At 41.3% G+C, this 22,867-nt stretch overlaps 1 protein-coding gene across 3 annotated transcripts in view; it reads right to left on the bottom strand.

Moving 5' to 3' along the window:
* APBA1 (amyloid beta precursor protein binding family A member 1) overlaps positions 1–22,867 on the bottom strand; it is a 141,025-nt gene that overhangs the window by 56,797 nt on the left and 61,361 nt on the right. For all 3 annotated transcript variants that reach the window (XM_038403220.2, XM_038403221.2, XM_043515570.1), the window contains exon 2: positions 4,357–5,564. In XM_038403220.2, the coding sequence (XP_038259148.1) occupies positions 4,357–5,511 (1,155 nt within the window). In that variant the 5' untranslated portion in view covers positions 5,512–5,564. The remainder of the gene's footprint in view (positions 1–4,356; positions 5,565–22,867) is intronic.

The following is a 22,867-nucleotide window of genomic DNA, read 5'->3' as shown; positions in this document are numbered from 1 at the left end:
GAAAGAATGGGTCTGTAGGGGTCCATAGCAGCACACAGGCCTCTGCACAGATGGCCCTGGCATCCTAACAATCTACATGCATCTCTGGGGATCTGCAAGGACTGAGGCAGTACCCATCGTTCACTCTCACCTCTCTGATATATACATGTGAGTGTCTTCATGAGGGAATGCGTGTGGAGATTTTCTCCTTTAGAGTCCCCTGCCCCAAGTTTTACTGCATAAGGGGATGATCTGCATCTATGAGACGAGGCATTCTGAGCAAGAAACCTAACTCTGCTGCTCCATGGTTTTCTCCATGAAGTGTCTCAGTTACTTGGTGTCACAGCTGCAGTGACAGTGCAGGTTCAAGGAGAAAAAAAAAAGGTGGTTAAACAGGAGGCACTTACAGAGCTCTGTCTAGCAATCAGATACGGCTGTACATTCTAAAGAAAATTTAAGGATTTCTGCTAATAGAAGCAAGAAAGATACTGAAATTGCCAAACACGAAAGCACTGATACCAGGGAAATCCTACTGCATGTCTTTTGAGGTCCAAAAACAAAGGTGGGTGGAAAGCCAAAAGATGTGCTGTTCTAACTACCCGATTTGCACCTGAAAATCCAAGTCTTGGGGCTGCACTGGACGTTGGACATCCAGAAGTGCAGATCGATTCGCGTGCACGTGCATGTGTGAAAATTTAGCTCATTGTACTTAAATTTAATGGAGCCAAATTCTGGGCCCACTTGCTGTGGAAGCACACTGAAGTTAATGGGATTGCACAGGGCGTATATCAGCACACAGTTTGGCTCACTCCTTTTTAAGTGGAAACTTGGGTATTTTATTCTTTTTTTAATTCACTGCTTATAGGTATAAATGTTAAGTTTTAAACAAAAAAATATTTTTCCTCCTCTCTACATCACATGAGCCTAACAGCTAGTTATTGTTGCTCATAAGAGCTGGACTGCTGGCATTTTTATTCTGTTTTTCATACATAACATTAAACATTTGTTTTGGGAAAAATACATATGAATGAATGGAACTTGCGACCAGATTTAACCCTGAGTATCCTGAAGACAAGCACACATATCCATAATTGGTCCTTCCTTCAAGCATCTCCTCCATCCCTCTACTAGCTGCTTATCCTTTCCAACTGCTGGCTAGTTCCCCACTCTAAGCACCCCAATGTGAGCCAGCATCTTATCTCTGCTTCTGAACCCTTTTACTTTATCCCCTACAAAGCATCCAATCTCAACACTATCAATCCAAATGCTCAGCACTGCAGGGTGACCTTTACTTTCCCTTGTCGCTAAAAAAAAAAAAAGCAAAACCTGCTATATTTAATGCCGTCACCTGCAGATCATTCTGCTGTCTCCATGGCTTTATCACCTCTCAGAGAACTGCTTGCTAAGTGACTCAAGTCTATTATTCTAATCCTAAGGTTTGGTCACTATTTGGTTAACAGCACAAAAGGATTGCAAACATTTTACGAGAGTAATTTTGGAAATGAAAGCTGATTTCTAAAGGAGCTGTGAGGGAAAACAGATCATTTGTAGGACACACCTGAAAAGAATGTAATATAATAAGGGCCTGATTTGCTGGAGTGCTGACCTTGGTCAGAGTTGTGAAATTTTCAGTACTTCTGAAAATCAGTCTAAGTAAAAAAAAACCGCCATTAATCAAATCCCCTCTTAGCTGAAAACCAGAGTTACAGATGAAATTGAGTTACATTTTTGAAATGCATCAGTTATATTGAAAAACCCCTAATTTTTCCAAAATCTTGTTTGTCTGCAAAAAAATTCTATGGTCTGATAAATAGGGTTCTACAGTATTTTTATTATAAGAATTGATCCACTTTGTGAAGGCAATATCATTTTGTTCAGCAAGCTGCTAAGCAGTTCAATCCACCCTCTGTTAAAGAAGATGGATTTACTCAGACTTGTGTATGCCAAGTGATACCTGAATCAAGCATCACAAACAATGCAAGAAGTAGCAACTATTGTTACTGAAAAAAAAATCCACCCCCCATTCTTTTCTCTTCAAGTGGAACGTACATCTTTCAGTTTGCCAAAGACCTTCTACATTGCTAGTTTGAATCACTCTTTCTGCTTCTCAGAATTTAGGCTGCCTGAAAGCCTATCAACATCTAGTTGTCATATGAGCTTCGGCTACTATCAGCATCATTTATTATTTGTATTACAGCAGCATCAAAAGACACCAATGAGGAACAGGGGCCCATTGTGCTAGGTGCTGTACAAACACAAAGCAAAAGATGGCCCCTACCCCAAAAAGCTCAGTCTAACGTATTGTAATATCACTTGCAAATAAGAACCTAGAGAAACACCTGCTTTCATCACTATACAAGCGCACCACATTAGGATCCACAAGTGCAACATATATGGTCCAGCTCTGCAAAGTGCTGAGGATCCTCATGAGAAATGCAGTCATATGGAGCATAGCAAACTCAGCACCTATTACGAAGAACTCAGCCCCTTTCAAGATCCCTTCAGCCTAATGTGCTTGAGGCCATCATCGGTATTTTAGGATAGTGAACCTGCAGCCATTAGGAAAACTAGGAGTATTTTGTGTGACTGCTGTCATGGCAGAAAGAAAACGCAAAGAATCTATTGCTCAAAAGCTGTAATGAGATGATGCATGGACTAATGTGGCATATATTTAGATGATGAGAGAAAAATAATCTTGATTTTTTTTGATGATTTAAAAACTCACATCATAAAAAATAAACTAGTATTTTACAACACATGCCAGAATGAGTCACCATAGCTCTTATGTATCCGGATATCACAATTCTAGTGTTGTATGCTATTTGATGGACAATGACACACACTATGAAGTATTACAGGCTTGATTTTAGAGATGCTGAGCTGTCACAGCTCCCAATACCCTGTTCCTTTTAAGAAAGAGATACACAGATATAACTAAGAGTTTCCATGACTGTAGTGGAATCCATACATACAAAGCTAGAAAACACTTGTAAGACCAGGATGTTAAAATGGAATTATATTTATTTTAGGCAGTAGTTGCCAAATCCAGCTTCTACCTTTCCTTAAGCAAGTAGTCCCACTGCAGGCAATGAGACCACAAGCAGGAATAAGATTACCAATATCTGACTCTATATTGGAATAATACAAATTAATTATTGCAATTAATCTTGTTTATTACAAAGAGTTGGCATTATGTGATGTGACATGATCCAGCTCGCAATTCACTTACAAGTTAAAAGTTTCCGGATTTCTGACGGTCTTCCAAGAAACAACAACAATATGAAGGTTACTTATCTTGGCCAGGTCACATCCCTTTTTCATAGTCCAAACTCCATGCTGATATTACAGCAAGGCTGAGGTGTTCAGGGTTTAACGGATGGAAGCATGTAAGGTCATTAATATTTAATTTTTATTTAAACTGGAAGCTAGAAGGTTAAACTATACATGGTTTTACCACCAAAAGCAGCAGACACCAAGAAAGGATTCCATAGGAATTAAAGAGGATTGACACACACACAGTTTTAGGCCACATTCATCCCCGGGATAAAACTTGGCTGACATTAACTGTATTACTTCAGGGATGACTTTAGCCCACTGATTTTATCTACCAGCCCCCTCCATTTCAGGCATACATTTTAATACGATTAAAAGTTGCTTCCAAAACTATTAAAATAAGAGGAAGAAATACAGAAAAGCCATAAATTTAACACTGACAACTAATTGTACATGGCAACGAGTACAAGCTGAGCAGTTCTGGACTGATTCTGATGCAAGTTTGGTACGTTGTCTAAAGATAAAGTAGTTCAAACCGTGTAATAGACTGTACACTTAATGAAATAACCTTTAACATCTAGTTCATACATGAAGGTGATTCGATTTTACAATTAAACTAACAGTGTTGTAAATTTGCACTTTCTTGTAGTTGGCAAGCCCATAACTGATGGGAGCCGGCAGAATCTGATAGCCCGAGATAAACTGAATGGTAGCCATTCTAACCAATCAGTTAGTCAACGAATGTTGGAAAAATGTAGTATCACTTGTTTCTGCAACAGAGCAATCAAACCTTTTGTGGCAAATTCATCTCTGGTGTAACTCTACTGATGTCTGTGGCGTTTCACGAAGGATTAACATGGCCCATCGATAAGACATAGATCCACTACTTATGCATCCTTTAGAACACACAATTAAAATAGGTAAAGCTTTAAATACTTAACAGGAACAGAAAGAGCCATACAAGCATAGTGTACCTTACCATGGCTGTGAGAGAGTGCATGTGTGTGTGTGCGTGTACACAAGAGAGAGAGACAGACATATGTATATTATGTATTCCTCATTCTTTCACTTGTAGCAAGTAAGCTAATAGCTTCATATACTTACATCCCCATCTAGTGGCCTCTGATCATCACAATCCCTGGTTGGGCTGATGTCCTGTCTCATCACCCAGATGGGTTCTTTTGGTTCATCTGGGGTGTAAGGAGAACGAATGGTCCTTGTCTTCACTTCCTCAATAGCCTCTTTAATATCTTTAATAGCGAGAGATATCGCATCCCTTTTTTCCTTGCTGTATCTCTGCACTGACTCTCCTGAGTTCACTGTGGGCTTGGAGCCAGCTGGGAGCTGACCATTGCTCTCGAGAATCCCACTACCGGGAGTATGGGCACATTCCAAGTTCTGCTCTGCTTCTGGCATATCTTCAGCGGCCTTGTCCAGGCTCTGAGAACTCATGCTCTGTTTGACCTCAGCCACAATTTGATCAATATCTTCCTCTTGTTCATAACTATCCATCCTTGGATAGGGAGCAAATTCCGCCTCCTTCTCAGGGCTGTCAGACTCTCCATCGGATCGTTCATCATAGTGGTGAAGGCGGGCACCCAGAGCTTCCTTGCGATAGTTGTCCGCTTCCTCCCTCTCCTGCTCATAGAGCCGTAGACCCTCTCTGACATCCAGGTCAGGTGTATCTCCTATCTCCTCATACACATGCTCCTGCAGTCCATAGTCGGCGTAGGGCTCAGCGTACTGTTCGTCCTCCCCGCGGTGGAAGAGCCCATGAGTGTAGACATACCCCGAGTAGGCGGCATTCATGGCTTCCTCGTGTTCAATGGAGTGAAAGTGTAAGTGGTTAGGTAGAGTTCGGGTCTGAATGGCCTCAGCATGCTCTGCCTCAGCATTTTCTGTGTACTCTTCAGATTCAGGTCTATACTGCACTGCATAGGCGCTCTCATCCTCATTTTCCTGAACTCTGTCTGTGTCATAGCCATCCTCTGCTGTGGCTATGACATCCCCTTCAGCAGTATCAGTGTGATTGTGGAAGCCACTCTCAGTACTGGCTGACCGAGCTAGCATCCCCTCCTCCTCCTGCCCAGACTGTCCTTCTTGGCTGCCATTGGCATGTCTCGGGTAATGAGTGGCATACTGCTGCTGCTCCTCCTCCACCTCAGAGTGCTCCAGGTCAGCCTCCACTGACTCGTTCACCTCTCCGTTCGCTGGCTCGTCATTCACCTTCCCCTCAGGTGGTCCCTCCAAATGGTTCATGGCCAGGTCTGGAATGTAGGCCACTTATTCTATTGACATTTTGTCTACTGAGGCTGGAAAGAAAGAAGAAAAGGAAGTTGATTATAAAGTACCACGGTGATTACAAAGTCATGTGATTTGATATATAATGTTGTGGCAACAAAAGGCATCTCTTCTTCTCCAGCAGACACGTACATGGCCTTCTTGGCTCCAGACTCAGTAGATGGTAATGCAGAGGGGTCTACACCAGCATCATACACCTGAACTGTGGGTCATGACCCCAGGGGAACTTACACTTTTACAGATGTATTCTATGGGAAAGAATTTAATCGCAGATACACCACTGTAAAAATTTATTAATTCTAGTTATTGCAATGGAGTTACATTGGTGAAAGTCTGCAGTATCTGAAACCAAAATCTGACCCTTCAAATGCAAAAATGGGAAGTTTTCTGTTTTTATTACATATAGCACCGAAGCACAGCTCTATCTTCTGTGTTCTGTTAGACGAACAAATTCTATCGTTGTTCAAAGAGTGAGAGCATGCGCTTACAGTGTACGTAGCACACTGGCAGTCAGCATGTTTGCCAGCTCTCCCAATGTTGTGTCTCAATTTTATGTGGGTTTTTTAGGGATTTTTTTTAAGGCTGCTCATGATCTCTTGCTGTTCTGTAGCTTTCTTGTCAACTTTTGCTCATATTCCAAATGGCTGCCATCTCCCACCGCTTTCAACAGGAGAGAAACAAGGCTGTCTTCAGTGAAGATTGCTGGCCCCTGTTCTCAATACATGGTGTGAGTGACAGCAAGAGGACAGGGAAGTACTGTAAGTGTGTAGGATGTGGTGATCTGGATAATGATGGGATAGCAATGTGGTGGGATGAGGGTTAGGGCAATGTAAAAGGCAGAAGAGAAAGAGATGAACAGGGAAATGTGGGAAGGAGAAGGCAGTGAGAATAGCAAGAAGGCAGAGGAACATGAGGAAGCACAGAGGGAGGAAGTCTAACAAGAAACAAAATATTATGGGGAGCAAAGACAGAAAATATGAGGGGGCAGAAGAATGAAAAGAAAGGGAGGAAAAATGTGAGGGACATTTGAATCTAAGGGGCAGATGGATGAAAGAGGAGACTGAAGTAGAATGTGTACAAGGGAAGAGGGCAGAAGGGTGAGAGAGCGCATCAGGGGACAGAGAAGCATGAGAATGATAGGGGAAGAGGATGAGGAGAAAAAGAATGACCATTCCTCCAACTCAGAGTTTAGAAAAGTTGCTTGTTATGGTGAGAGCCAAGGCTCAGCAGTCTCAAGGGTCACTTCCAGTTAATGTCTTATGTTCCTAAAAGCTCATGATCCAGAGCTTCAGCCAACCGCCTGCAGGGGTCAAGAATAGATTTCCGCCCTCCCCCACCCTCAGTGTATTCTGGGTTTTTTTTGGTCACCTTCCTCTGAAGCATCCAAGAGGGCATTGGCTGGAGATGGGACATTGGATGAGGTGGGCCAGTGTTCTGAGGTGGGACCAAGCATTTTCTCTCTCAGGTGCTGGTTGGCTGATTCTTGTTCACATGCTCATGGTCTAACTGATCATCATATGTGAGGTTGGGAAGCTATTTTCCCCAGGTCTGATCGACAGTGACCTTGGGTTTGGTTTTTTGTGCGTGCCTTTTTCTGCAGCATGGTATGTGGGTCACTTGCTGATGTTAATCTAACTTAATTAATTCTCTCTCATTGCAGGGGCCTTAGGCACTGGTGCACCTCAGTCCCTCCTATTCTCTCCCTATGGTACAGAACAGTGTTGTCTCCTGTAGGCTGTAATACTTTGGACTAATTTTGGTTATTGGGTTTAGTACAGGGAAGTGGTGGTGGCCTGTGATATACAGGAGATCTGATCTGGAGGTCCCTTCTGGCCTTAAACTCTATGACACTATGAAAGGGGTAAGTGAAGTCCCTGTCCTGGTTAGGAGTTAAGGAGCTTAAAACTCAGAAGGTAGACCAAAATACAAAGCAATATTTTTCAGTATGATTCATGATTTTTAAGCATTTTATAGCTGGCAATATTTCACCAGATGCTGGCCCCTGCCGCGACCAGTCTGGCAGCATAAGCCAGCTTTGTGGCTTGTTTAGTTAGTTCTCAAGGATTCCTGGCCCTATGCCAGCCCACCCACCATTTCTCTGGCCTGGTGGCATTTTGGGCAGCTCTTGGGGCCACAGGGGAAATTGGAGCAGTTAACTTGTGCTAGCGTATAAAAGGGCCCCCAAACCAGTCCCAGAAATGGGAAAGGCATAAAAGGAGCATATCACCTTTGACCACCATTCTCTCTCCCTTGGGTGTACCAAGCAGAGTCCAGTGAGTCAACCCAAATGGGGACTGTGGCAATGTAAACAACACAAGGATTCTGCTACACTGCAGTATTCTAGTCTCAGTATATTTTCTAAAATAAGGAGTGGTCTTAATTAAATCCATAACCATGATGCTTGCCATATGAAGCCATACATCAGATTTTTATTTCATGGATTAGTTTTGTGCCAAACAAACACAATCACATAATTACTAGAGAGGCCTGCAAATAAATAATAAATAACTATTCAGAGACCAGAAAAGGGGAGGGGGAGGAGAGGAGAGGAAGACGCTCACAAGAATGCAGCCTAAGGGGGAAAGGTGCCCATTAGCCAGAACATTTGTAATTTGAAGGTACTATAAATGTGTGTCAGATATCAATAAAAATATTTCACACACACATAATGTAGAATTTGTGCCAAATGTAGTGAAGCTGGTGCATGCATCTCTAAGTGGGAACTGAAAAGATAAGGCACCCAAAAAAATTGGCCATTTGAAAAAGAATCTTGGCCCTGATCTTCGGATAGACTTTCTACCACCAGAGTTTATGCCAGTGTAAGGCCTGAGCGAATCTAGCATGTTGTCTTCAGCCTCCAATGTGTGTTACTTCTACTTTAAAGAATAAGTTTAATATTAACTTATAATATAATTGCAAACTAATTGTTAAATAATAATTTGTAAAGAAATCACGTGAAAAGTGGTTGAGCAGGTGAAGATACCAAATACAAAAAAAACCCGTCATCTAAAAGGATCTTAAACACAGCAGAAAAAGAAAAATACACCGCACAAGACACTTTTTCATTAGAAATATTAGAAAATGCAGGAGTGTTAGTCAAAAGTATGTGGACAAGAATCCTCCAGTGGCAAAGGAATGTATTTTCCATGTATGATTTCTATGAATTTAGGACAGAAAATCTGTAAAACCCAGAGAATTACATCCACATTAGTCAAGGAAATGTGAAATTGATAACGGACATCTTTCCGTCTTAACCATGGATACAAAATAACTCTAATGAAACTGCTTCACGCTTTTGAAAATATCACCTAAAGTTTTAACCTAACTCTGCTCTTTTTGAGTCAATGGAACAACTGTTACGTATTTCAATAGGAACAGAGGAAGGCCAAAACTAAGTGGTTTTGAAAACACCTCCCTTATTCTGTAGATTTCAAAGTGCTTTAACAAATGTACGTCATACAGAAAAAGTTAGTGAATTATGACCCTTTTTCATCTACTTCTGTTTCAAGTGGAGTAGATCAAAGCTCATTAGGAAACTTTTAGTGTGCAACAGAAGGATCCAGATGGACAGTTACTGCATGGCAGACTAACACAAGGTAGACTTACTCCCAGTTTGCTGCACGCTAACTGTTTGTCTACACACGCCCTCAGACAATATCTAATAACTGACTTCCATTTTAAATGCACACAGTCCAAATCAATTTCATTATTCTGGGGTACACCAGACAGAATCACTGACGGGTGCAGCTATAAGAAACAGCAATTATTTAAAAAATACAAAATATCACTTGAAATGTTATAGGCCACTCTGAGGCCTCAAAATTTTGCTTTTGTGAAATGGAGGTTTCTGAAGTGAAGCTTGTAAAACTGTTTTCATATAAAAATCGATCTTCAGAATAAAATTTCATATGTTGAAATTTTGAAAGCTTTCATTTCACTCAAACATATGATTGTTTTTGACTGAAAGTGAATTTTCACTCAAAAACGGTCCCATTTTCACTGAAAAACTCATGGCATTTATTGATTTTATTTGCTTTGCAAAATCATCTCAGTTTTCCCCAATTAAAAAGAAATACGGAAACCATAAACGTAAAGCTTTTTAAAATTTAATCGTGAATATTTCACAGGGTCTTACTGACAAAAACAGTAGCTTGGGAGTAACGTTTTCAAAAATAAGTAAGTTACTTCGGAGCTCAAGCCCCACTGGCTTTCAATGCGACTTAGGCTTCTAAGTCACTTAGGCCCTTTTGAAAATGTTACCCTAGATCCTTAGCTCAGAACTTAATTTGAGCCAACACAGGAAGTCACTTTTGGTGGCTAGAGAGCACAGTGAATAATCAGATTTCTGGTGCCAGCAACAAGTTTCTCCCCATGCTGATACAAGCCGTTCTGATTGTTCTCATCAGGTTCCCACAAGAAAAAACTTCACCTCCACACACCCACTTTAAGTGAAATGCCACAGTGTTACAGGACAGGAGAGAAGAGAAGCAACAGAGGTCCCATGGCCCTGGAAATAAAGATATGCTATAGTCCTGAAAAATGCAACAGTCTCACATTAAATTACCCAGAGGAGCAGCTGTGCTCTAATAATCAGGCGCATATGGGAAAATGCTTCCTAAGCACTCCTAGCTCTGCACTCAAACCCTGATGGATGGATTTGTTTCCGTAACAGAGAAATCAGAGTTTGATTGCTGGTGCAACTGGTTTCTCACTGAAGGTTAAGCTATGTTCTCAACTGTAAAATGAAAAAATTAACAAATAAACCTCTACACATTTTTAAAGCATTTGTATGTTTCAAAGAGAGATTGTGATAAAACTCCAGTTTAGCTCTTCTTTATATCAAAGAATTTAAAAAAAAACAACAACATTGATACACTTAAAACTAAAGGGTGTGCTGTCATCTCAATTCAAGGTAACGTCAATCAACATGCTAATGAGAGCAACAAATGCACCGAGGAGAGAACAGAACCCCAAATGTCCACATAAAAATATTTCAATGCCTGCATTTTTAATCCTTGCTTCCATCACACACACACAGTGGCACAGAAGCATTTTGCTCTATACTAAACATGGCTTTCCTTCAATTCAGCATTACTTTTGTGAGAGCTCTCAGTTTGATATTTAAAACAGCCCTTTTTCACTCGTTTGAAGCTACACTGAATCTGCCCATACCCTCCCTGTCATGAGGATAGTTATTGATTAAATGGAATCAAGAATTTATATACCCGCTCCCATGTGCTCACCCCACTGTGAAAGATGAAAAACTACCTGGGTTCAGTGCATTGAGGTTTTGCCTATTAATAAGCTTGTTTCCATCACAGATATTCACATGCTTGTATTATTAAATGTTTTAATTTGTAGCACAGAAAACGTAATCATTCAATGGACCTATTTCTCAATGTGTCTCACAGGAGACGTGGTTTAGTGCACTAGCCTGGCTGAGTTTGTAGGTAAATAGGACTTTGGTATTTCTAAGATTAGCTCCTTTTAGTGCATATTTATCCAGAACCACAAATCACACTATCCCAAGAAGTACCCTGGAAGAGCAGGGATGTTAGAACTCAGGAGCAAGGTAAATTCGCCCAGATGCCCAGAGAATTTTGCAAAGCAGCTGCCTGCTTTCTGCTAGGCTCCAGCAGTATTATCAGTCCTTCACTTTCATAAGCAACAAAATCAATCAACTTCCACAAAAGACAGATATTTTGAAAAAAGAATCAGTTCCTTCAACAAGACAGTTTTACATTGTATTATGCCTTTTAGTGCAATGGAAGTTTTACTTATATAATTTGCTTTAAAAAACAACAACAAAAAAAACTGTTTATTTTTTAACCAGGAATGTAGCTATTTAAAAGTATGTCAGTGTGTTTTATCACCTGCGGAGAACACAAAATATTTCTTTAACAGGCCTATTCCTTCAATGGGCTTTTTTCGTCTTTCCTTTCCTTTTTCAAAAGGGGGTTCCCCTGTATTTATCACCAAAATGAAGGTAGTTCACTGGATGAGAATTTTATAATATCTGCAATGACTCCTTTGATGGAATTCTAATGAGTTTTTCCTCTACTGTTGGGCAACCTCTCTCTCATCTCAAATGACTACCTATTTGGGAAACCTGACTTCTTTCTCCTTCTGCGTGACAGGTCAATAAGACGATAAAAGGGATCACTTCCCAAAGATATCTGAAGTAAGCCTGTGGAAATTTGACCCCATTCACCGTGCGTCAAAAACATAGCAACCTAGAAATGCATCCACCATAATAATTATTCCATTTTAAAAACTTAGTTTGAGAACATGGAGGCTGCACAGTTATGCACCTAATGGTCAGAAAATGATAAAGTAAAGTGAAGGTTGCACATTCAAAATTGAAGTGGCTGTGCACATAAAGTTTTTCACAAGAGCTGATGAGCGCCTGGAACATGTTAAATCCAGAACTTAGGTTTTCCACAATGTAGAGAAATATAAGGCAGGGCACAAAGTTTTCTGTGCTAACCAGTCTTCTGTCTCAATGGCTCCCACCCAAATGCCCTAGCTTCCCTCAGTTCCTGGGGCTCAATCTCCTCTTCTGTTTTTTTCCCCATCAGCTTCTCTTCTGGACCGGAGTAGAAGAAGAGCTTAAACCATTCCTTCCCCACTGATGAGTAGGAAAACTTTATTGGGTCACTGTCATCAATTGCTGCAGAATGTAGGTTTCAATTGGAAAAATAAAAACAAAGTTTCTGTGGACTCTGGCACAATGACAAATAAATGGGGAACAGGAAAAGGAGAAACAGGTGCAGGAAAGGAGGAAACACACACTGAAAACAAGGCAGGTAGAGATGTACCAAGATCAGTTATAGGGAAAAGAAAAGAAGAAAGAGTGGAGTGGAGAAAGAAAGGGAAGAAAAGGTGAAAAAAAAGGAAAAGAGATGTCATAAGTTAGATTTTAAATATGTATTAAATAGAAGGTTAATTGACTGTTATAACTAAATGCACTAACACAAAAGTAATAGAACTGGTTTATGCCTTAAAAATTGCAGAGGGCTTGCTGGCACATGTACATTTAACCATGACTATCAGGTTTAGACCATAGGCTAGAAGGTAAATTATTCAAGTCCTGTGCAGGAACCCTCTTTTCCAAAGGCTGAGACAGTGAAATCCTGGCCCTTTTGAAGTTTTGCCACTGACATCAATAGGGTCAGGATTTCACACAGAGGAAAAGTTTCAGAGTAGCAGCCGTGTTAGTCTGTATTCGCAAAAAGAAAAGGAGTACTTGTGGCACCTTAGAGACTAACAAATTTATTAGAGCATAAGCTTTCGTGAGCTACAGCTCACTTCATCGGATGCATTTGGTGGAAAAAACAGAGGAGAGATTGATACACACACACAGAGAACATGAAACAATGGGTTTATCATACACACTGTAAGGAGAGTGATCACTTAAGATAAGCCATCACCAGCAGCAGGGGGGGGAAAGGAGGAAAACCTTTCATGGCGACAAGCAAGGTAGGCTAATTCCAGCAGTTAACAAGAATATCTGAGGAACAGTGGGGGGTGGGGTGGGGTGGGGAGGAGAAATAACATGGGGAAATAGTTTTACTTTGTGTAATGACTCATCCATTCCCAGTCTCTATTCAAGCCTAAATTAATTGTATCCAGTTTGCCAATTAATTCCAATTCAGCAGTCTCTCGTTGGAGTCTGTTTTTGAAGCTTTTTTGTTGAAGGATAGCCACTCTTAGGTCTGTAATCGAGTGACCAGAGAGATTGAAGTGTTCTCCAACTGGTTTTTGAATGTTATAATTCTTGGACGTCTGATTTGTGTCCATTCATTCTTTTACGTAGAGATTGTCCAGTTTGGCCAATGTACATGGCAGAGGGGCATTGCTGGCACATGATGGCATATATCACATTGGTAGATGTGCAGGTGAACGAGCCTCTGATAGTGTGGCTGATGTGATTAGGCCCTATAATGGTGTCCCCTGAATAGATATGTGGACAGAGTTGGCAATGGGCTTTGTTGCAAGGATAGGTTCCTGGGTTAGTGGTTCTGTTGTGTGGTTGCTGGTGAGTATTTGCTTCAGATTGGGGGGCTGTCTGTAAGCAAGGACTGGCCTGTCTCCCAAGATCTGTGAGAGTGATGGGTCGTCCTTCAGGATAGGTTGTAGATCCTTGATGATGCATTGGAGAGGTTTTAGTTAGGGGCTGAAGGTGATGGCTAGTGGCGTTCTGTTATTTTCTTTGTTAGGCCTGTCCTGTAGTAGGTGACTTCTGGGTACTCTTCTGGCTCTGTCAGTCTGTTTCTTCACTTCAGCAGGTGGATATTGTAGTTGTAGGAATGCATGATGGAGATCTTGTAGGTGTTTGTCTCTGTCTGAGGGGTGGAGCAAATGCAGTTATATCGTAGAGCTTGGCTGTAGACAATGGATCGTGTGGTATGATCTGGCTATGTAGACTCCCTCCTCAGGCCCTACGTTACCAGCACTCCCAGCTATCTTCGAGACACCACTGACTTCCTGAGGAAACTACAGTCCATTGGTGATCTTCCTAAAAACACCATCACCAACATTATGGATGTAGAAGCCCTCTACACCAACATTCCACACAAAGATGGGCTACAAGCCATCAGAAACAGTATCCCCGATAATGTCACGGCTAACCTGATGGCTGAACTTAGTTATGGGTGAGGAAAAAGTCACAATTTCACATTTGGGGACAATGTATACCTTCAAGTCAGCGGCACTGCGATGGGTACCCGCATGGCCCCACAGTATGCCAACGTTTTTATGGCTGACTTAGAACAATGCTTCCTCAGCTCTCGTCTCCTAATGCCCCTACTCTACTTGTGCTACACTGATGACATCTTCATCATCTGGACCCATGGAAAAGAAGCCCTTGAGGAATTCCACCAGGATTTCAACAATTTCCATCCCACCATCAACCTCAGCCTGGACCAGTCCACACAAGAGATCCACTTCCTGGACACTACGGTGCTAATTAGCGATGGTCACATAAACACCACCCTATATCGGAAACCTACTGACCGCTATTCCTACCTACATGCCTCTAGCTTTCATCCAGATCATACCACACGATCCATTGTCTACAGCCAAGCTCTACGATATAACCGCATTTGCTCCAACCCCTCAGACAGAGACAAACACCTACAAGAACTCTATCATGCATTCCTACAACTACAATACCCACCTGCTGAAGTGAAGAAACAGATTGACAGAGCCAGAAGAGTACCCAGAAGTCACCTACTACAGGACAGGCCCAACAAAGAAAACAACAGAACGCCACTAGCCATCACCTTCAGCCCCCAACTAAAACCTCTCCAACGCATCATCAAGGATCTACAACCTATCCTGAAGGACGACCCATCACTCTCACAGATCTTGGGAGACAGGCCAGTCCTTGCTTACAGACAGCCCCCCAATCTGAAGCAAATACTCACCAGCAACCACACACCACACAACAGAACCACTAACCCAGGAACCTATCCTTGCAACAAAGCCCGTTGCCAACTCTGTCCACATATCTATTCAGGGGACACCATCATGGGGCCTAATCACATCAGCCACACTATCAGAGGCTCGTTCACCTGCGCATCTACCAATGTGATATATGCCATCATGTGCCAGCAATGCCCCTCTGCCATGTACATTGGTCAAACTGGACAGTCTCTACGTAAAAGAATGAATGGACACAAATCAGACGTCAAGAATTATAACATTCAAAAACCAGTTGGAGAACACTTCAATCTCTCTGGTCACTCGATTACAGACCTAAGAGTGGCTATCCTTCAACAAAAAAGCTTCAAAAACAGACTCCAGCGAGAGACTGCTGAATTGGAATTAATTTGCAAACTGGATACAATTAACTTAGGCTTGAATAGAGACTGGGAATGGATGAGTCATTACACAAAGTAAAACTTTTTCCCCATGTTATTTCTCCCCCCCACCCCACCCCACCCTTCCTCAGATATTCTTGTTAACTGCTGGAAATAGCCTACCTTGCTTGTCACCATGAAAGGTTTTCCTCCTCCCCCCACCCCCCCGCTGGTGATGGCTCATCTTAAGTGATCACTCTCCTTACAGTTAGTCTAAGGTGCCATAAGTACTGCTTTTCTTTTTGCTTTTCTCCTTACAGTGTGTATGATAAACCCATTGTTTCATGTTCTCTGTGTGTGTATATCAATCTCCCCTCTGTTTTTTCCACCAAATGCATCCGATGAAGTGAGCTGTAGCTCACGAAAGCTTATGCTCTAATAAATTTGTTAGTCTCTAAGGTGCCACAAGTACACATAGGAAAAGTGACTCCTTGACTCAGATCATATGTACCACAGACTTCCTTAGCTGTGAACTTTACAAGCATAGGAAGACCCCACTCAAAATGTACTATGCACACACAGAGTGGTTTTCACTAGTCATAACTGAAATCAAAACCAGTTTTCATCAGAGCACTTAAAGGTGGTATTTCTCAGTGAATGCTGTTTTCCTGCCAAATTTCAGTTTTTATCCTCAGTGATTTGGGGCTGCAAAGCTCTTGATAAGATGATGGAAAAAGTGCATTTTCTTATACACTCAGCTCACTCAAAAACGGATGACCCATTTTTGCTCAGAACTTTCTGAGAAGAGTCATCTCTGGGCAAAGACCAAGCACTGAAAATGTCATTAAGTTATAATGAAAAGTGGCAGGAACCAATTACGCAACCTTAACTACAGAGGTTATTCCCACTATTATCTGTGTATGCATGCATGCATGTCTATAAAATATGTACTTGTTGTCAATGTTATTCCTTCATGAATCCTAAAACAAATAAAAAAACACCTCTAATTTTTTTTTTTAAAACAGAGAGCACTTTAAATCCATAACTCTGTGCATTACTTTTCCAGACACATTTACCAATTATAAGACAGCTCTGCCCTCCTCCTACTAGACTCTGCAGTCATAATGTTAATCCTGACTGACCTCAGTCATTGCACACTTTCCATGGAAACTGAAGGGTGTTCCAACACCTAGTGAGAGCTGTATAATGGTCCTTATCTGAGACAGCATTACTGCCAAAATCAGACTCTGATGACTAGTACATGATCAGTGTTTTGGCAAAGCTCTCATTAACTTCAATGGGACCATGTTTTCACTTCATGCCTTAACTTCACAGGGAGGCAGGGAAACACACACACACACACACACCTCTCTCTGAATACACAAAAAGGTACACACACACACACACACACACACACACACACACACACACACACCGCTGAATACACAAAAAGGAGACAAAATTTGGCAGTGGAATATTCAAAAGATATATGGACAAATGATCCTTCAAATAGCGAACTATTTGAATGAATCCATACAGGCCTAAATTGGTACATGCAAGAGAGAAAAACATAGCAAAATCTGGCCGTTCCCACAGGAAGGTAAGCTGGTGTCTGGGCCTAGTTAATGATCGGTAATTTCCACATAGATAATATGGTATACACTGTATTAATAGCTACTGAGATCAATATGCAATAACAAGAAAGTGAATTGTACCGGATGCACTGAATTGGGAGTGAATTGAACTATTTGTAACATACATGTAAATGTTTCAAAACACAAACTGCACTTAAAATTCCATTTCCCCACTCATTCTAAGTCTATTTTGACTGTAACCAGGGTATAAAATTCCATGGTGGGAAAGGTTACTTCCAGTGATAAGATTTAGCAGCAGAGTCCCTAGAGAACGTGTCACATGCTAACCCTTAATTAAAGGGAATTTAAACTGAATTCCAGGCTTCAAATTTAAAAATGACTGCTTAGACCTACTCCTAAAGTCTTGTTTGTTATAATGCTCATTCAAATGAAAACAGCATGAGTCACCCATCCCTGCTCTTTTGTGCAGAAATGCCAGGATTACATCTGCGGTGGATAATGCAGTTCCTGGGTTTCATCATGTTTGTACCAACTAGCATTTTTCACAATCGGTTTAAGTTTTACACATTTGCTGGTACTTCAGCCTGAATGCTGATCTGTTTGACAATCCAGACTCACTCTTGTTGTTACAGTACAAAAGTATGCTCATAAATGCACCTACTGCATCTGATAATCTGCTGAAATTATTTAGAGAAAGTTTAGAAAATACTGGTTTGTTTGAGCAATTTCTCTGTACCTTTGTAAAGTGCAAGCAAAACACTATGAGGTAGAAAGGGAAGATACATTAAAATCACAGCCATTTTCAAATGTAACAGCTTATTAGAAAGATAGACTCTTCAATGCCTATACAGTTCAACTCTAGCCCCCTTTAATATGAATTTAGAGCAGGTGAAAGGAACCAGATTGGCAACACCAACTTCACAAGGCAGTATATCAACTTTTAGACATTTAATCATTTTGCAAACCTGTTGTAAGCCTGTGACCAAAAAGAGGCAGCTAAATAAAATGTCCAAAACAGTCGATGCTGGTACAAGTTTGCCAGATCTGAGTAGCTGATTAAACTGTATGCTATGCCAGTGCTTTTTCAGCAGTAAGGTTGCAAGTAAGAGTCAACATCAGAGACAGAAGCTACATTTTCTATTTTTGCTGTTCTTTTTTTCTCCCTTTTTGTGTGTGTCTATCTTGTTTTGTCTTTTTAGGAAACGGGACTGGACTTCAACGACAGCTCCAGCCCATCTCAAATACCTTATTCCCCACCCCTCCCAAATCAACAGTAGTTACCAACTTCAATACCATCTAAGACATTGTCAAAGAAGGGATTTTTTTCCTTCTAAAAACTGTCCTGCTAAATGGAAAAGGAACAAGGGATGTTGTTAAAATGAAAGCCTTAATCTGAGCAATAACTATGTTAATGTTATAAAGAAAATAGTATAAAGTTGAATACAATTGGGGTGATCAATAATAGTTGTGTTCTGTACTTTAAAACAGAGAAAATAAAGGACAATAAGAGGGGAGTGAGGGGATTTCAAGATTGGAGGAGACTGGAGAAAATAGAAAGGAGAAGGGGAGGAGCCTTTAAGAGTTTTCTGTAAACCCTCCCCTCCCTCTAACTCAAATGATCAGATGGCAATCCATCCCTAACAGAGAGCCTCAAGGTCCCATTGGTGGAGAATGTACCTTGTTTGGACTGCAAGAGAAGCAATCCAAATGCTTATGGGGAGAGTACAGGGGTTTTGGGTTCAGCAGAGCACAGTCCTTTGGGGATTGTTTTACATATTATGCTGGTAGTTCATTTGTGGATTTAGAGTAAGGGTAATGCAGAAGAGAGGAAGGAAATTTGGAGGCAAGGGAAGATTAATAAAAAAATTACATATGAAAGTTTACAAAAAGAAACCAAGCCCTATTTTGCTTCAGCTAAAATGAGAAAAAGAGAGTGGGCATAATATTTGCTAAACATGTACCTTTTGACAATAAACATAAATTTAAGGCTAAGGAGAGACAATTTATATTACTGAAGGGCACAATTGCTGGGTTATTAACAACAGTTAGCTCAGTGCATGCTCCCAACCAAACACAAAACACTTTTTGAAGGGCTTCTTTACAGCACTGCAATGCTTTGGGAAAGGGGAAATTATACTTAGAGGAGACTTCAGTTGCACACCAACTCCTTACTGGGACAGATTAAAAAAAAGACATGGGGGATAGGGAAGCAGGTGCAGCATTGACTTCTTGTGCCAACAATTCAACCCCTCAGATTGCTGGAGAGAACTACACCCTGAGAAAAGAGATTACATATTTTATTCACACCCTCATCAGTTATATACTAGAATAGATTTAAAGCTGATCTCTAAATCCTTAATGAAGCAGACAGGATCTGCAGAAATTGGCACTATTACAATATCAGATCACGCACAAGAGGAAGTAATATTCGATAGCTGGGTTGGGTCCCAAAGATCACTTTACTGGAAAATGAAAACGAAAACATGGTTACTAACCTTCCGTAACTGTTGTTCTTTGAGATGTGTTGCTCATGTCCATTCCATGTTAGGTGTGTATGCTCACCGGAAGTTTTTGCATCAGTACTATCTGTAGAGGACTGGCTCTGGCACCCTCTGGAGTGGCACGCCACCCTCCACCCAGTTCCTTCTTGCCAGAACTCCGACAGAGAGGAAGGAGGGCTGGTCGTGAAATGGACCTGAGCCACAATCTCAAAGAACAACAGTTACGGAAGGTAAGTAACCATTTTTCTTCTTCGAGTGCTTGCTCATGTCCATTCTATGTTAGGTGACTCCCAAGCAGTATCTCCGGAGGTAGGTAGGAGTTCATGGATTACAACACAGCTCTGCCAAAACCAGCATCATCTCTGGCCTGTTCGGTGATGGCATAGTGGATCATGAAGGTGTGCACCGAGAACCATGTTGCAGCCCTGCAGATATCCTAGATAGGGACTCATGCCAGGAAGGCTGCTGATGACGCCTGAGCTCTAGTTGAATTGGGTGTCACCATCGATTGAGGTACAACCTGCGCCAACTGGTAGCAAGTACAGATGCTGGTAGTAATCCAAGATGAAAGCCTCTGAGAGCCTGTCTGACATCCAAGGTGTGCAAACTCCTTTCCTCGTTGGACGCGTGAGGCTTTGGGCAGAACACCAGGAAGAAAATGTCCTGGTTAACATGGAAAGGCAACACCACCTTTGGCAGGAAGACAGTGTGGAGACACAACGGAACCTTGTCCTTGTAGAACACCATGTATGGGGACGCCAATGTGAGGACTTTAATCTCAAAGACTCGCCTCACTGAAATGATAGATCAGAAAAGCAACCTTCCACAACAGATGTGAAAGAGAACAGGAGGCCAGAGGTTCAAAAGGAGGGCCAGTGAGCCTAGAGAGGACTAAGTTAAGGTCCCATTGGGGCACCAGTTCCCAGACTGGCGGAGAAAGCCTTTCAAGGCCTTTAAAAACCTTATTGTCATTTCATGCGCGATTACCAATCTGCCCTAGACGCGGGGATGAAAGGCAGAGATGGCTGCCAGGTGCACCTTGATCGAGAAGAAGATGAGGCCCTGATGTTTCAAGTGAATCAGGCAGTCCAGAATGGACTGCAGAGAAGACTGCGTAGGGGAGATCCTCCACTCCAAAGCCCAACAGGAAAAGTGCTTCCACTTTGCCAGGTAAGTCACTCTAGTGGAGGTTTTCCACTCTCCAACAGAATGCGCAGGACTTGACTAGAGCAGGCCTACTAGTCTGGGTTCAACCATGCAGCATTCACGCTGTGAGGTGGAGAGAGGTGAGGTTCCAGTGATCGAGAGATTTCAGAGTAGCAGCCGTGTTAGTCTGTATTCGCAAAAAGAAAAGGAGTACTTGTGGCACCTTAGAGACTAACAGATCGAGAGAGTAGATCTGAGCATCTGGAAGGTATCCATGGGGGTGCTGCTGCCAACTCCATGAGCATGCTGATTCAATGCTGGCAAAGGCCATGCTGGGGCAATCATGATGACATTGGCTTTGTCCCTTTTGATTTTTAGGAGGGTCGGCGGGAAGGTGTACATCAGGTCGCCTGCCCAAGACCAGAGAAAAGCATCGGAGAGCGATCTGCTGTCAAGCCCTTGGAGGGAGCAGAACCGTGCTCCTCCTTACCTGTTGACATAGACTATAGAAGCCATAGTGTGTGTCCCACCTGATGGGATAGTTGCAGGAGGAACACTTCGCAAGCCAAATGGATGACCCTGAGTTCCCTCACATTGATATGCAGCAGGGTGGATTTCATTTAAATCAAATTGATTTAAATGACTAGTCAGGAAGACTCAATTTAATCGTGGATTTCTACATAAAAAGTGCATTCTTGTTGATTGTTGTAACCTTAATACATATTCTTCAAAACTCAGAGATAGATGTAGGTTTCATTTTTACAAGGTACACACTATACATTTTTAAACAGTGATTTGTTTTGAAAACTTTTCAGATTTGCTTTACAGCTATATCAGAAAATGAATGATTTATGGTTATTTCATTTACCAAAGGTAACTGAAGCAGATATTTATGGAGTCAGTTCACCTCCCAATATCTCCAGTTCAACAGGTTAATCATTAATATTTGGAGGATTTTCTTGCCATGCTGAATTAGGAGCAGATCATCATCATACAGACATTTAAATTGTTTTATTTAACTAAAACAACAGCATTATGTATTCTGGATTTTTCTTCTTCAACAGCAAACATATAATATTTTAACAAAACAAGCATATGAATTTCTGAATTTAGTTAAACATACAAGTTTTTTTAAAATCAAGTTTGTTTTTGCTAAAATTGTTTTAACTAAAATAGTTAAATGAAATTTAAAAACAACACACACAAAAAACCCCAAATAATTAAATCAACTATGTCAGCCGGGTCAACATGAGAAACTTAAAATATTGGCTTCTGCAGCTAACTCCGTCGTCTTCACCTTCATTTTCCTGTTTGTTCATAATCTGGAAAAGAAAAACCATCTTTCCTGCTTTTTCAAGTCCCAAACAATTTCTCAATTTGGAATGAATTAGTCCAAAGAAAGAAAATATTCTTTCTACACCAGCAGACGAAGCTACTGCTGTTAAAGTGAGATCATCACTTCAACACACTCTGAATCCAAGTGCTTAAGTGACTTCCACCAGTTCACTGGTGCGACTTTCTTTAAAACATCAGCAGCAAACATATATTTCTTGAATGGTTCACCCTTAGGTCTGAAGTTTATTATAGTTGGCGTTATGGAGGAATGATTGCTGGATGTCCATGTCATAGCCAACTCCTCTTCTTCAGCAGTTAAGGTTTGACCCTGGTACGAAATATTGAGAATATCTGCAAGAAAATGAGCTACAGATAGTGCTTGTCCCATTTGTTTTCTTAATGCTTGTAATTTAACTCTGTCATTGCATATTCTCTTTTTAAGATCTCACTCAGTTCCTTCCAAATTTCAACAGCGTCAGCAATAAAACAGCTATTTCCCTGCAATTTGTTCAAGGCTACAGAAATAGGCTTCAGGGTACTCAGCATATGTTCAGCATTTCTCTTAAGCCCAATGTTGAGAATTCTGGCTGTGACAGGGCCATCTATTTTTTCATGATTTTGTTCACAAACTGTCATCAGATTAGGCCAGTTCTTGATACAATGCTCAAAACAGTCCACTACTGAGTTCCATCACGTCTTGTGGGAGAGTTAGCTTGGTTCCTCCCACTTTTTTCAGAGTAGCTGCTGCAAAGTGGTTGTTACGGACGTATTTTGCAATTTCAACAACATTAGCCTTTATTTCTGGAACACTGAAGTTTTTGGCTAGGAGGTGCATCAAATGAACACTGCAACCGTGTGTTGTTAGCTTGGGACTCTCTTCTAAATAATTTCTTCTCATCTTGGATACATTTGGACCACTGTCTGTGACCAAGCT

The sequence above is a fragment of the Dermochelys coriacea genome, chromosome 5 (genome assembly GCF_009764565.3).
Source record: "Dermochelys coriacea isolate rDerCor1 chromosome 5, rDerCor1.pri.v4, whole genome shotgun sequence".
NCBI classification, from domain to species: Eukaryota; Metazoa; Chordata; order Testudines; family Dermochelyidae; genus Dermochelys; species Dermochelys coriacea.
This window is presented reverse-complemented; position numbering and strand designations above follow the sequence as displayed.